This window comes from Schistocerca piceifrons, chromosome 2 (assembly GCF_021461385.2).
Source record: "Schistocerca piceifrons isolate TAMUIC-IGC-003096 chromosome 2, iqSchPice1.1, whole genome shotgun sequence".
Taxonomy (NCBI): domain Eukaryota; kingdom Metazoa; phylum Arthropoda; class Insecta; order Orthoptera; family Acrididae; genus Schistocerca; species Schistocerca piceifrons.
In genome coordinates, this window is record NC_060139.1 from 1,066,319,000 (window position 1) to 1,066,335,360 (window position 16,361).

The 16,361-nt window shown below is 40.2% G+C and overlaps 1 protein-coding gene across 2 annotated transcripts in view; it reads right to left on the reverse strand.

Annotated features, from left to right (window-relative positions):
- The window catches only part of LOC124777890 (26S proteasome non-ATPase regulatory subunit 1), a 361,280-nt gene that overhangs the window by 296,845 nt on the left and 48,074 nt on the right, over nt 1-16,361 (reverse strand). For both annotated transcript variants that reach the window (XM_047253435.1, XM_047253434.1), the window contains exons 8-9: nt 10,992-11,244; nt 4,268-4,456 (exon numbers count right to left, since the gene is read on the reverse strand). In XM_047253435.1, coding sequence (XP_047109391.1) covers nt 4,268-4,456; nt 10,992-11,244 — 442 coding nt within the window. The remainder of the gene's footprint in view (nt 1-4,267; nt 4,457-10,991; nt 11,245-16,361) is intronic.

Sequence of the window (16,361 nt, forward strand, 5' to 3'; positions counted from 1 at the left end):
CCTGAACGTATTACTTTCGTTGATTACCAAGCAAAGTTAAAGCATTTCATCACGTCGTTTGAAACACAATTCAGAGACCTCACTAGTTTGGAAATGGAACTTAAGGTGTTCAGCACTCTTTTTCAGTTTCCCCCAATGACTTGTCATCGTCACTTCAATTGGAGAAAGAGAGGTACTACAACATGTTGGATTTGCCATGACGGTATCGTTCATTACAGCAAAAAACATTTCCCAAGCTTCACAACAATGCAACTCAGATCATGTGCATGTTTGAATCTACGTATTGTTGTGAGCAGCTTTTCTCAGCAATGAAAAGAGTAAAAAGTAAGGAACGATCATTTCTTCAGGATGCAACAATGAAGGCCATCCTCCGCATTAATGCTGTGAACACTTTGACCCCTGATATTTCCGATCTTGTAATGAAAAGAAAATGTCACGCTACAGGGGACCAATAAATTTAGTATGCAATTTCTTGTAAAACAGTTGTTTCTTATTTATTTCCTGAACATCGTATTTCCTGGTGTAGCATGTCACCACACCTTAGCAGCTAAGAGTATGAGGTTGTCGAACTTTTAAGACACAGCTGTTACATCAAAATGCTTGCCTTGCCACCTGCCTCAGCCAGCCATGCCATGTGCCGGCCCACTTGAATGGTCACAGCAAGTGACACGGCTCCCTGGAGCAGGGAGCACTCCGCGGCTCGCAATGGAGCCAACGAGCTGGAACAGCCTGCCCTAGGCCAACATCAAGCAAGCTTCATCAGCTCCGAAGACTAATCATGAGAAACATCAGAGAGAGCAACATTGAATTGTCAAACAGCTCACCTCCAGATTCCATCAGCAACAGAGTGTATTTAATCTTTTTCCCTGGGTACACGTCGGAGCAACAAACCATGCCTGTGGTGAGGCAGTGCCGAACGTGGACCAGACTAAACCTTTGGATGAGGAGGGAACTCCGTAACGTCAGTTACTGTGGCCGTGTCCAATTTTGTAGGCTTCGAAGTAATTGCAGCAACCCAAGTGCATTGACAAATGCAGCTGCTGTCACTGGCAACCTCCATTAGTGTAGCATTATCAGTTTTCTAAACCAGATGTTCAACAACCAAAGCAAAGGAGGAAGCAAATGTGAGGGGCTGCATGTCCTTACAAATATTTTTGGCCTCCCCACAGGGGATCCGTTTTGAAGTTTTGATCTTCTGCATCTTCCATTCTTCAAGGAAGACATAACAGTCCCTACTCCAGACAGGATGAGCTCCAGAGCAATTCACCCATGCTGGAGGAGATTAACATCCGACTCCTTTGTTGGATACATCACCACCTTTGAAACAAGTGGCTTATCCCTTTTTGCCACAAGTGGCTTATCCCTTACATCCAAGAGTGGTGTGCACACAAAGTGCTGGTACTTAAAACACCCCTTTTAGGGCTGCAGGATTAAGCGAAGAAAACCTGCCTTAATATGCTCCAATGGTTTCGTGCTATTAAAACTGGGCTGAATGAGACATGTTTGGTCAGATCACCTTCCACCCTTTTCATGGTATTCTGCATAGCCACAATGCTTTCTTGGGCCCACTCAATTTGCAGGTTTTCTTTGGGGATATCTACGAGGTATCTGCATGTCCTCTTTAAGCTTTCCACGGGTTTGTCACTTGTTGGGTACTTGAGGTTAAGACAAGCAGCATCCCATTTTGCAACTGCTTAACAGATTTTAACACACCAGCAATCCCGCCCTATATCCTTTTTAATGTAAAAAGGTGAGACTGTCAAAGTTCTCCTCTTTCCTTTTAACTAATAAAAATATGTTCTGACAAGCAACTTATATTTGTTACTATACATAACAGATTCTACAAGAATTCTGAGCCGGGAGGACAGGTTACATGAGCCCCCTTGTTTGTCTCAGTGTTCATGCCACCCAGTGGCCCGTCCTTTCTACTGGGAGCAGGAAGAGAAAATTTTGAAGGAACCATCTTGTCCCCACAAGCAGCTAAGGAAATAAAAATACAGAGTCAAAGCTCACTTGCCGAGGTAAGTCACATACAACTGAGGTGCAGCAGGTCCCCCAGAGGTTGCCCACTGACTGTTCTACCTCAACAGCCACCCGTCTCATCAACACACAGCACACCTCGAGATTGAGGGGTTTTTATAGAGCTTTTTCCATTCTCACGATCTGGGTGGTCAAGTCAAGATCCCCATCCCCTGTGATACATACGCAGAGTTTACAGTGAGAAGATTGGCAGCGCTTACCAGCCCCCAGCTCAGGAACCCCGGGGTCACCAAGCCCGTACCCGGCGATTGGATGCTAAACCATGATATCTTTACAGTCAACAGCAACTTATCTTTTCCTTACATTGTTGATATTTCAACCTGGAGTTTTCGTTGTTATTCTTCCATATTATTGTTAACAAGGAACTATTTATCACACAGCTTTCCCTGAAATCAGCCAGAGTCCTCTGTGTCTACACTGATTCAATGGACACTTTGGAACTCTAGATTTCTTATTTGTCTTTTACGGCTTTAACATCATGACCTCTCAGTAAGAAGGGACTGGACACACTTCTGCCCTTAGGCTACACTACATCATCCACAGTATGACTTTGCAGAGCAACATTTCTTGTTTCAGCAGTGAAGTGACTGCTTCTTTACTTACCATTACATTTCAAGAGCAAATGAATAAGCAATATGGTGCTAATATTTGTTATGTCATCATTATGTCAGTAATGCTACATTTATGACGAAGTACAGACAGTTATCTGTCTGATCCCAGAAATGGCACTTCAAGATACATGTCTATGCAGGCAGGTAATTTAACACACAGTTTGTCTAACAAAATGAGCCGCCCAACGATTTAATACATACTTTTCCTGTTTTGCTGTTGTTGTTGTTGTTGCTGCTGCTGCCGCCGCCGTCTTCAATCCATAGACTGCTTTGGTATCACTCTACTCTATCCTGTGCAAGCTTAATCATCTCAATACAACTACTGCAATGTACATTCACTTAAACCTATTTACTGTAGTCAAGCATTGGTCATTTGATAAAATTTTTACTCCTCACACTTCTCTCCATTATGAACTACTCCCTGATACCTCAAGAGCTGAGCTATCAACCTACCCCTCTGATGTACCTTCACTCACGACGTGCCCTATTTCAGAGATCGCGTGTCCATACAGTTCACAAGCCTGCTTATAGATGCTAGGTCAGCCCCTTGGCGCACAGGGGTGAGCCACCAACGAAACAGTCTTTCTTAAGCGATCACAAAAGTGCGCTCAGCCTATTCTGTAACCCATATTACTGTTGTCTTCTCAATGTTTCCAGTGCTACATACAACTTGTCCTTCACTGTGCCTTACATGTTGCTCTGCAAAGCAGTAAATATTCCATAAATCAAGTTTGTTCTTGCTAAAGCACTCTCTTTTAGTCAAGTTGTACTATAAAGATTTTTTTTTCCCTCAGTTCAATTCAGTATCTCTTCACTAGTTAGCCAATCTACCTATCCGATTCCTAGCCACATACATGATAAACATTCTCCTTTCAGTGTAAATTATAACTCCAAACGAAGATTTAAGATATATTTACTGTGTTGCATTAGAGTACAAATGCAGTGAGGTTTGTCCTTGTTCTTTTACTGAACTTTCAACAGACGGAGCTAGCCGAGAGGCTAATTTTCTTCTCAAACACAAGGGAAGGCTCAAGGGATGACCAAAGAAGAACTTCGGTGACCTTGGAAAGAAATTCCTTACATACGATCATTCAGTGCAAATGTGAAATACAGAATATAAAAGAACCCTTACCAAAATATCAGAAGTTGTCTTTTCTGCATTTTGAGAATTAGGCATTTGCCTGCTGTGACACTCATCTTTTCCTATCTTCCTTCACATTTTCATGCTTGAGGTTTCGTATTTTACAAATTTCAAATGCTTCCTTTGAATGTTTGTTCCCTTAATTTCATCACTCCACTTCATTATGTTCTTTGGATTTTATTTCTTAATACATGAATATTCAATCATCATAGCATTTCCAACTCTGCCTGATCTAGTACACACAGTCTTTCACAACTTCAAGAAACCATTTCTGCTGCCTGAATTGCACTCACTCACATTTTACTCATACCCCCAAAAGTCATTTTCATACAATATTGTACTAACATGATCTTATGAAACTTACGTTATATCTCTTCATCCCTGCCCCCCCCCCCCCTCTCCAAAAAAAAGAAGAAGAAGAAGCTTTAGAGATGCCAGATACAGATTTAAGCAGTGTTCACTAAGAAATACATACCGCAACCATGTCCTCGATAGCTTGGGTAGCTTTGGACCCAAGCATTACCATGCCCATCGCAATTCCAGCAGCCTCACCCGTAATAGCATCATCTTGGTACAGATTGAATTTCAGTTGCTCATAAACATCTTGTCGATTGGTTCCCATGGCAGCTAGACCGAGACCAAGGCACCCTCCATGTCGAACCATCTGCAATGTAATTCATTATCAAATACTACTGTTAGAAATACTGAATATTACATATATCTTATTTATGCCAAAATTTAAAGTTACCTACTCCTCAAGGATACTGAAGAAAGGGGGGGGGGGGGGGGGGGGGGGGAACATTTCTTTCAAAATGATATCCTTAGACTCAATTTGGATTTCAAAACGGTCTTCTCCACAGTACATACCATTGTTCAAATCACAAATCATACTACACAAAATTTAAATAACAAAATATTGCCCACTTATATTTTTCTGTAATTTGTGAAAGGTGTGTGCCCAGAGCAATACCAGAGATCTCGGTAACTGGTTTTCACCTTGTGTAACTATAAGGTTAAAGTTTAGTAGCAGACAAGCACAGTTTTAGGCTATTATTCAGTTATCGCACAAAGTACTTTAACAGATGAAGAAAAACAAACAAACAAAAACACACACACACGCCATGTTTTACACCAAGAAGATTTACTGCAATTGTAAAAGTGATCCATTCCACACCATAACAAGAAGCCGCAATTATGATCCACAGGATATGCAAATAACTAATCACATTTCTCTTATTGGACAGTGACACCAACTGCTTACAGAGCATCAATGAATCTACAAAATTTTCAAAGATGCAGAGCAGATGTAACATGCAATGCATTTAATACAGAAGATTGTCAAACCCAGTATTTGAGCTTCAGTGTACTGGATGGATTGACAAAAGACCATACTTTTGTGTTCTCATTTTTTATTAGTGTTAGCACTGAAGATTGCCTTATGTTAATTTATTTGGACACATGGATATATGCATTACTGAATCACAGACAACAGATTAATATCTGCACCCCCAGGCTCTGCTAATAGAGCTGATGAGAAGCCTCCACATTTTGACAGGCCACATTGTTTCATTATGATTTCTGGCAACGATTTAACTCACTGTGGTGCTAAGACTGTAGGTAAACCACACCATATGTTTGCAACCCCTGACAGCAACTGGGAGAACACACAAAATCTATGTCATTGTTTTGGCAACAGTATTAATCCACCTGGATCGTCATCTGTATTTATTGTACACTTATATAGACTAGTGAAAACTATCTCTCAAAACATTTAAGATCAGAGTGTAGCTTTCTGTTAGGGCCCTTTCCCTTCTATGTTGTTTCTCATTACACTAAAACACATTGTACTTATGTTGAGTTATCATGTCTAAAAGAAAATACAATGCATCTTCTGAAAATATTCAAATAGAGCTGCAGCCTTATATGGAAGTGAAACAGTAATGATAAATACTACAGACATGAGGAAAATATAAGCTTCTGAATGCAGCACTCCATAAAAATGCTGAAGATACAACGGATAGCTAATGAAGTGCTGAATCCAATTGGAAAGAAAAAAAACTGTTGGGTACAGTGACTAAAAGAAAGGATCAGGTAATAGGAAACACCATGTGGCATAAATAATCATCAATGTGGCAATGGACAGAGGTGTGAGCAGTAAAAATTGTAGCAGGAGAGCAAACCTTGACTAATGAGTAGGTTCAAATATATGTAGGCTGCAATAATTATGCAGAGAACAAGATACCTGCACAGGACAGACAAGTGTGGAGAGGTGCAACAAACCAGTCTTTGGGCTGAAGAGAACCACCACCACCACCACCACCACCACCACCACCACCACTTACGCTGACTTATTTGTTAATTTATTGGGTTTAACTGAACTAAAATATTATTATGATAGCACTCAAAATTGAGGTTGTAGAAATGGTATAATAATAATTAATAATTAATAATAATAATAATAATAATAATAATAATAATAATAGTAATATAAAAACCTCATCTACACGTGTACTCCACAAGCCACTACTAGTCATTTCCTTTTCCCCCCACTCCATTTTCAAACAAATCAAGGAAAAAAAAATGATTATATACCTCCATATGAGCCCTAATTTCTCTTATCCTCATGGTCCTTACGCAAGATGTACATTAGCGGCATTAGAATCATTCTGTTGTCAGCCTCATATGCAGGTTCTCAAAATTTTCTCAATAGTTACTAACAAAAAGAAAGACACCTTCCCTCCAGGTTTCTCATTTGTGTTTACAAGACATCTCTGTAATACAAGGGGCATTAGGTAAGTAATACAGCACGTTTTTCTTCTGAAAGAAGGTTTGTTTCAAACAGGATTCCAACACGTTATTCCCCACTCATTTGGCTACAAACTCCTTTTTTGCAACATAATCTCCATTCAATGTGATGGCCTAATACCACCTTTCTGGGAGTGCCTGTGAACCCGCTCGGTACCTCTCTACTGGGCTACATCGGGGACAACATCTTGCTGCATCAATAACCTCCCAATCATCCACATACTGCTTCCCACGGTGTGCGTCCTTATTGGGCCAAACAAATGGAAGTCAGAAGGTGAGAGATTTGTCCTGTAGGGTGGATGAGGATGAACATTCCAATAAAGTTTTGTGAGCTCCTCTTGGGTGTGGAGATTTGTGGGGAGCAATGCGTTGTCATGGAGAAGTAGTCCTTTTGCATTTTGATGGTGATGAAGATGCGGAAGTTGTTTCTTCAATTGTCTGATGGCAGCACAGTACACTACAGAGTTGATTGTTGCACCATGAAAGAAGACATCAAACAAAGTAACCCCTTCAGAGTCCCAGAAGATAGTCACCATGACTTTGCTGGTTGAGAGTATAGCTTTGAACTTTTTATTTGGAGGAGACAGGGTGTGGCACCATCCCATGGATTGCTGTTTAATTTCTGGTTTGATGTGATGATCTCGTTTCTTCGCCTGTGATGAAGGTTCAACAAACAAAACATTGTCACGATCAGCCTCTTAATGTGCACGCAATCCTGCACAAGTGGTCCTTCATTGCTCTGTATGGCCTTCTATTAGGCAGCGAGGAACACAGCGGGCACACACCTTTCAGTACCCCCAACTGGTGGAGAGTGTCAGCACTACCAACACGGACTTCCAGTTGTGCAGCGAAGTGTTTGTTTGTAATCCATTGATTACCTTGAATGAGAGTGTCCACACTTTCCAACACTGCAGGAGTTGCACCTGCATGCAGCTGGCCAGCACGTGGGAGATCAGGTAGGTTTGTGCAACCTTGCAGCACTAATAACAGACATCTTTCGCAATGGCACACTGTACTTTTGTTCACCACTCGGCCTGCCATGACATAGTGCAAGTGCATATGAATATCAGCAATCCTCTGGTTTTCTGCCAAAAGAAGCAATGACAGCTATCTGCTTAGAACACACCACTGTTACAGACGCCATCTTAGGGGCTCCATATAGCACAGCCTCTCTGAATTTCATGAAACTATAGCGACTGAAGTAGGAATATTCCACACTGTCCCACAGCAAATTCCTCATTTTTCAACCAAAACTGGCTGCGGAAAAAATGCATTATGTTACTTATTGAACATCCTTCATACTTTTGTGTTGATCGAACTTACCAGTAACATGTCTAGCAGCTTGCCTTTGAGCTACTTTGATGTTTTTCTTTAATCTGGCCTGCTGGGGGATCCTCAACAATTGAACAGTAGTCAAGAATGTGATGCCCAAGTGTTCCACAAACACATTTACAGATTAACTACAGTTACCTAGAATTCTCCCAATAATTCTAAGTCGACCATTCACATTCTCTACTGCTGTCCTTGTGATCTCGTTGCATTTCATGTTGCTCTGTAATGTTATGCTCAAATATGTTATCATCATGACAGTGTCAAACAGCACACTAATAATGCTGTATTCAAATGTCATAGGATTGTTTTTCTTACTTACCTACATTAAGTTATATTTTTCTACATTTAGAGCAAGCTGCCTTCCATCACACCAACTAGAAATTTGATAGCACCTCATACAAGATGATATAGTCATCTTGTATCACCCTACAGTCACTGACCACCACCTTCAGATGCAGCAGTATCAGCAGCAAACAACTGAACTGCTGCTGACCCTGTCCATAAGATCATTTATGTATACAGAAAAAAAACTTTACAGGGACATTCTGGATCTCCAATGAACGCATTATTATTACTATTATTAAGTAGCTATTTTAATAGTTAGTGCGATGTAGCCTCTTCAAGTTAAGCAGTAATTTCTCGGAAGTTCGAGCTACTTGTGATTCTCAGCAGTGATGTGACAACTTAATATTGCATTTATTATTCAACAGCTGACCAAGACACACAAACTCTTCAGATGACAATGGAGCCTTTGTGCCATTGATCACGTTTTCATTCACCTCTGACTTATTGAACACTGTTTTTATTTTCGAGATGTTAACCTCGAGTCCAAATTCTTAACACATTTCAACAATGTCAAAACCAGAAACTGCAGTCTCTCGATGTCATTAGCTAGAAGTACAATATTATCTGCAAAGAGAAAGTGTCTAATTGCATTCCATTCCTCTTTTCTTCTAACAAGGGAACCTCCCCATCGCACCCCCCTCAGATTCAGTTATAAGTTGGCACAGTGGGTAGGCCTTGAAAAACTGAACACAGATCAATCGAGAAAACAGGAAGAAGTTGTGTGGAACTATGAAAAAAATTAGTAAAATATACAAACTGAGTAGTCCATGTGAAGATAGGCAACATCAAGGACAAGGGGAGTCAAGGAGCGTCGGGGTCCCGTGGTTAGCGAGAGCAGCTACAGAACAAGAGGTCCCAGGTTCAAGTCTTCCCGCGAGTGAAAAGTTTAATTTTTTATTTTCAGTTTATGTGACAAACTCTTATGTTTTCATCACTTTTTTGGGAGTGATTATCACATCTACAAGAAAACCTAAATCGCGCAAGGTAGAAGAATCTTTTTACCCATTCGCTAAGTGTACAAGTTAGGTGGGTCGACAACATATTCCTGTCATGTGACGCACTTGCCGTCACCAGTGTCGTATAGAATATATCAGATGACTTTTCCTGAGGAGGAATCGGTTGATCTATGACCTTGCGATCAAATGTTTTCGGTTCCCATTGGAGAGGCGCGTCCTTTCGTCTACTAATCGCACGGTTTTGCGGTGCAGTCGCAAAACACAGACACTAAACTTATTACAGTGAACAGAGACGTCAATGAACGAACGGACAGACCATAACTTTGCGAAAATAAAGAAAGTAAAATTTTCAGTCGAGGGAAGACTTGAACCAAGGACCTCTCATTCCGCAGCTACTCACGCTAACCACGGCGCTCCTACGCTTACTCTTTCCTTGATGTTGCCTATCTTTGGCATGGGCTACTCAGTTTGTATGTTTCACTAATTTTTTTCGTAGTTCCACACAACTTCTTCTTGTTTTCTCGATTGATCTGTGTTCAGTTTTTCAAGGCCTATCCACTGTGCCAACTTATAATTAAATCTGAGGGGGGTGCGATGGGGAGGTTCCCTTGTAAATGATCTTTGACTTTGCCATCTTCAAAACACCCATGAATAGTTTTGGTGACATTGAGTCCTCTTGTTTCACAGCTCTAATACTGAAAATTTCTTCAGTGTGTTTTCCAGTGGTGACAAATGGTGCTGATTTCCTATAAATCTTGTGGATCATCTTAAGTTTGTTCTACCTCTCATTCCGTGAGAGCCTGTACAATGACTGTGTGGCTGACTTAAATATGTCTTCAAAGTTGATTCATTTATATTCATTTGTTTGATAGTTTCCAGTAGAGTGGACATTGTCCACTGTGCTGATTCATCGGAATCATTCTTGTTTTACTGGCTGAGCTCTGTCCAAGACTTACAAAATTCCCACCCCCTTTAGCTGGTTACCTACAGTCTACAAGCTTTCCAGAAACATCCCGACAGGTAATCAACAATATGGCATAGAAACAACCAGGATCTGGTTTAAAACTGTAAGAGCGAAAAGACCAACAGCCACTGATAGAGCAGTATGAGACTTCGCGCAGAATGTTAAAAGTTTACAAACTGTCAGTGGCACCATATGTGGTTATGTTTTGTTATGAAGAAATAAACGAAGATTAGGGTTTGATGTCCCAGACATATTTCATATATATACAGCTGTTGCTGCTTGTGTCTGTATGTGTGGATGGGTATGTGCGTGTGTGCGAGTGTATACCTGTCCTTTTTTCCCCCTAAGGTAAGTCTTTCCGCTCCCGGGATTGGAATGACTCCTTACCCTCTCCCTTAAAACCCACTTCCTTTCGTCTTCCCCCCTCCTTCCCTCTTTCCTGATGAGGCAACAGTTTGTTGCGAAAGCTTGAATTTTGTGTGTACGTTTGTGTGTCTATCGACCTGCCAGCGCTTTCGTTCGGTAAGTCATCTCATCTTTGTTTTATATATATATATATCCTTGGTGCTGAAATCCAGCTATAGACCCAGTGCACTGGATAAAATGCATTGTGCATGAAAGCATGAGCCAAGAGAATGATACAATACTAAATCTTAATAAAAAAACAACTGGCATTTCCTCAATACTTTCTGGGCAGCTGTCCATACTCTGCATTTGGTTTTTGATTCCCCTAATTTAGAGAAAATACTCTTATGTCCTCACACTATTTTTAACTGTAACTCCTCTTATTAACTTACCTCATTTTCTGCATCTTTTAACTGTCCCAGCAGATAATCAATAATACGAGCTCCATGGTTTGCATGTATGAGTCCTAATGCATAGAGCCCTCCACCTTCCGAATAGCCCGAGCTCGGTCCAACTTCACGGGGCAGGTAGCTCTGCATCAGTGCAAGAGCCTCTTGCTCGTGGCCTCTGTGTATAACACCGAGAGATGCCGTAGCCGTCATTTTGGCCCAATTTGTTGCTCTTGCTAACCATTCTAAATTGTCTCTGAAATTGAATAATATATCCATTGAAACTGGCCAAGTACATAAAAGATACAATAAACACATCACAAAATTAATGTAATATCAAAGGAAAAAAGTAATTCTGATCATTATCAACAACTGTGACTCATTTCAACAAGTAAGATAATGGTCTCAATATGTTGAAAGTCCTCCCCATGAACATGGACCTTGCCATTAGTTGGGTGGCCTGTGTGCCTCAACGATACAGTAGCTGTACCACAGGTAAACCACATCGGAGGGGTATCTATTGAGATGCCAGACAAATATGTGGTTCCTGAAGAGGGGCAGCAACCTAATCAGTAGTTGCAGGGGCAACAGCCTGGATGATTGATCTCACTTTGCAACACCAACCATGTACTATGAACGGCTGAAAGCACGCAAAAATTACAGCTGTAACGTTTCTTGAAGGCATGCAACTGGACTGTATGGTTAAATAATGATAGCATCCACTTGTGTAAAATATTCCAGAGGGAAATAGTCCCCCATTCAGATCTCTAGTGGGGATTACTCAGATGGACGTCATCATCAGGACAAACGAAATTGGCATTCTATGAACTTGAGTGTGGCATGTTAAGATTTCTTAGTCGGGTAGTTAAGTTAGAAAATTTAAAAAGGGAAATGGAGAGGTTGAAATCAGTTGTAATGGGAATTAGTGAAGTTCGGTGGCAGGAGGAACAGGAAATCTGGTCAGTTGAATACAGGATTATAAATAAAAATCAAATTGGGGTAATGCAAGAGTAGGTTTAATAATGAATAAGAAAACAGGATTGGGGGTAAGAGTCCACGCAGGACACAGTGGCCACTACGCAGTGACCAGTTTTCATTCAAAGTGATGGGGGAGTTCATTTTATGGTTCAGAAGGAGAGGCCAACAAATATTTTCCACCTTTCGGCTGGTCAGGAATGACAGAATCAAAACACATACCCTGATGTCTTTCTCAAACGATTTTACAGAAACTATTCAGTAAAAAACTTCATTTTTAGGATGAGATTTTCACTCTCCAGCGGAGTGTGCACTGATATGAAACTTCCTGGCAGATTAAAACTGTGTTCCAAACCGAGACTCTAACTCGGGACCTTTGCCTTTCGTGGGCAAGTGCTCTACCATCTGAGCTACCCAAGCACGACTCACGTCCTGTCCTCACAGCTTTACTTCTGCCAGTACCTCATGTCCTACCTTCCAAACTTTACAGAAGCTGTCCTGCGAAACTTGCTGAAAGAAAGGATACTGCGGAGACATGGATTAGCCACAGCCTGGGGGATGTTTCCAGAATGAGATTTTCACTCTGCAGAGTGGCTAAGCCATGTCTCCGCAATATCCTTTCTTTCAGGAGTGCTTCTGTAAAGTTTGGAAGGTAGGAGATGACGTACTGGCAGAAGTAAAGCTTTGAGGACAGGGTGTGAGCTGTGCTTGGGTAGCTCAGTTGGTAGAGCACTTGCCCGCGACAAGCAAAGGTCCCAAGTTCAAGTCTCAGTTCAGCACACAATTTTAATCTGCCAGGAAGTTTCAACTTCACTTTTGTTTTACTTATAGCTTTATATGAGAGATTCACGACGATTGTGATATTTACATGGATTCAAGAGACTATGCAATGTTCGAAAAAGTTTGCAATGAAAAATATAGGTCACTGTGATTTTGGGTTTGCTGCATATTACATACTATGTTGTTGCATATGAAATTAAGCTAACACACTGAATTTTTCTTTAGGCTTAAGCAATCCCAAGAAAATTTGTCTGACAGAGCACACTCATTTGCAATTGCAGTGTGCCAACAATAAAGCCAGAGTGAGATATCCACAATATTCCTCATATTTCATAAACGGTTTCAGATATCGAAATGAGACTTTGGCAAATGATAGTGTGCAAAGAGGAGAGTATTTTGCTATGTCATTATTACGTAAAACCTCATTATCTACCGAGTTATTCCAGTAACTACAGGATTTTTTGATGAAAGAATGCAGTTTTTAAGGGCCATCGATAGCTGATGAAATAAGAAATGCTTGGGTTTTGGAAGATCAGTGAAGACATTACACTTTTTTGTACTGCCAACTTGCACAACTTGCTTTTTCGTAAGATATTGACCTCACTTTTCCTCAGTTCATCACTTAATAAACTTAATACACCACTGTTTCAGAATTCTCTCACAACTGTGTCTGCACAAAACAGTGAGGTGAGACTGTGTAAACTCTGCTGCGTTTTGGGAAAAGAAAGAAATTTTAACATGGCAACCGGAGATGTGTAGGTTTCACTCAAAATTTGTCTCTCAAGACAGTTCTCTGAAAGTTACAAATGGTTAAGAAGCCAGCAAAAATAAATTGCTGCATATTTGGAGGACTTCTTTTTAGATACTAACCAAAGCAGATGTGACAGCAGATCTTTTTGAATGGTCACCACGAAAGTGTGCGCACAGAGGGGGCCACTTAGTATTTACAAAAGATGTGAGCATAGGCACTTCCCTTCCAGCACTCAGCATTTCCTTATCAATGCTTGCCTGTAACTCCCACCACTACCGCTCTCCCTATGCGTGCACTGTCTTTTGTGCATATACCAGCCACAGCATTCTGCATGGACAATACTATGAATGGTATAGTGAAAGCATATCGTAGCCAAGGTAGATGCAAAGCCCACACTTACCACAGTAGTACCAGCTTATGCCAACTAGCTCTACAGATGAAGAGACTGAAGAAATGTATGACAAGATCAAAAAAAATTCAGATAGTTAAAGGAGACAAAAATTTAATTGTGATAGGGAGCTGGAATTCAAATAATAGGAAAAGGAAGAGAAGAAAAATTTGTAAGTGAACACAGACTTGGGGGAAAGGAAGGAAAGAGGAAGCGCCTGGTAGAATTTTGTACATAGCATAATTTAATCATTGCTGACACTCTGTAAGGGGTTTGTGATTCCTTACCCAATGATAACATCTTTTTTTTCCCTTGCACAGGTTTAAAGCAAGCAAAATCTATTTTTAAGTGCCACTAGTGTTAAGTAAGTGAAGTGTCAGAAGAGTTTGAGTCTTGAGTCCATTGAGTCCAGATGGAGTTGAGAGCTATGCATTGCGTTGTAATGGATGAGTGAGCCCTACCACCATGGGTTGACCCTCAGCAAAACATTACAAACTCATGACAAATTATATTTCTTATGAGTGTTTATAAAGGTTTAAAGTGTGCTGTACATTTTTGTTCAAATCACCCACACCAGCTAAATAAAGGGTGTTTACAAATGAATATCGGAGTTTTAACGCATAATAATATTTATTATATTAAAACCCCAATATTCTAGCATAAACACCCTGTATTTGACTGGTGTGAGGATTGTATGTATTCACCATTACTATAGCAACTGATGTAATACCAAGAATTCATATCTGTGATGAGATTAACCATAATCAAAAGCACGAGACGAAAGTAGTGTCTGCCTCATATTGTGTCGAAGCAAATATATCACTCTAACAGTGTAAAACATCTTTATGTTGATTATTGCAAAATCCTTTATTACTGTGCGAACATTGTTTAGCATCCACACCCTGACCAGAAACAACTAACAAAGCAGCTAAATATAATCAGATTTATTTATTAGGCCACGGTCATATCAAAATTAAAGTTAGATTCCTGTTTTGGTTCATGGCAATCCAAGTCACATTAATAGGGAGTGTTTCAACTTGGTTTAAGAATCACGAAAGAAGATTGTACACATACTGAGACACTGGAAGGTTTCAGATTGATTACACAATGGTAAGAGAGATTTCGGAACAAGATTTTATGTAGCAAGACATTTCTGGGGGCATATGTGGACAGACTACAATTGATTGGTTTTGAACTGTAGATTAAAACTAAAGAAACCGTAAAAAGATAGCAAATTAAGTAGATGGGACCTGGATATGTTGAAAGAACCAGACTTTTTCATAGTTTCAGAGGGAGCATTAGGCAAGACAGGAACTGGGGAAAGGAGTATAGTAGAAAACGAAAGAGGAGCTTCTTTGAGAGATGAAATAGTGAAGGCAGCAGAAGATCAAATAAGTAGAATGACAAGGCCTAGCAGAAATATTTGGATAACACAAGAGATGTTTAAATTAATTGATGGAAGGAGAGAATATAAAAAAATGCTGCCAATGAAGCAGATGAAAGGGAATACAAACATCCAAAAAGTGAGTGACAGGAAATGCAAAATGGTTAAGCACAAATAGCTAAAGGACAAATGTAAGGATTTAAAAAGCACAGTTCATTATGGGAAAAAATAGGTACTGCCTACAGGAAAATAAAAAGACCTTTGGCGGAAAGAGAAGCAGCTGTATGAATATCAAGAGCTCATATGTCATAAGCAAAGAAGGAAAAGCTTAAAGATGGAAGGAATATATAAAGGTTCTATACAAGGGAGACGAACATAAAGGCAATATTATAGACATGGAAGAGGAGGTAGATGAAGATGATATGGGAGATGTGAGTCAGAAAAGAATTTGTCAGAGCACAGAAATGCCTATGTCAAAATAAGGCCACAGAGGTAGACTATGTTCGATCAGAACTACTGATAGACTTGGGAGATCCAGCCATGACAAAACTCTTCCATCTGGTGTGCAAGATGAATGAGACAGGCAAATACCCTCGGACTACAAGAATAATTTAATAATTAAACCTCCAAAGAAAGCAGGTGCTGACAGGTGTGAGAATTACCAAACTATCAATTTGATAATACATGGCTGCAAAATACTAATACAAATTCTTGAGCGTATTTTCATTCTATCTTTGCAATTAACAATATGGCCACACAAATGAAGAATTTACTAACACGAACTGTTTACAGAAGAATGGAATATCTGGTAGAAGTGGACCTCGAGGAAGATCAGTTTGGATACCACAGAAATTTAGTAACACACGAGGCAGTACTGAACCCAAAACTTATCTTAGAAGGTAGGTCAAGGAAAGGCAAACCTATGTTTATAGCATTTGGAGACTTGGAGAAAGCTTTTGACAATGTTGACTAACACTCTCTTTGAAATTCTGAAGGTAGCAGACATAAAACACAGCAAATGGAAGGCTATTTACAACTTGTGCAGAAACCAGACGGCAATTATGAGAGTTGAGGAGGACAAAAAGGAAGCACTGC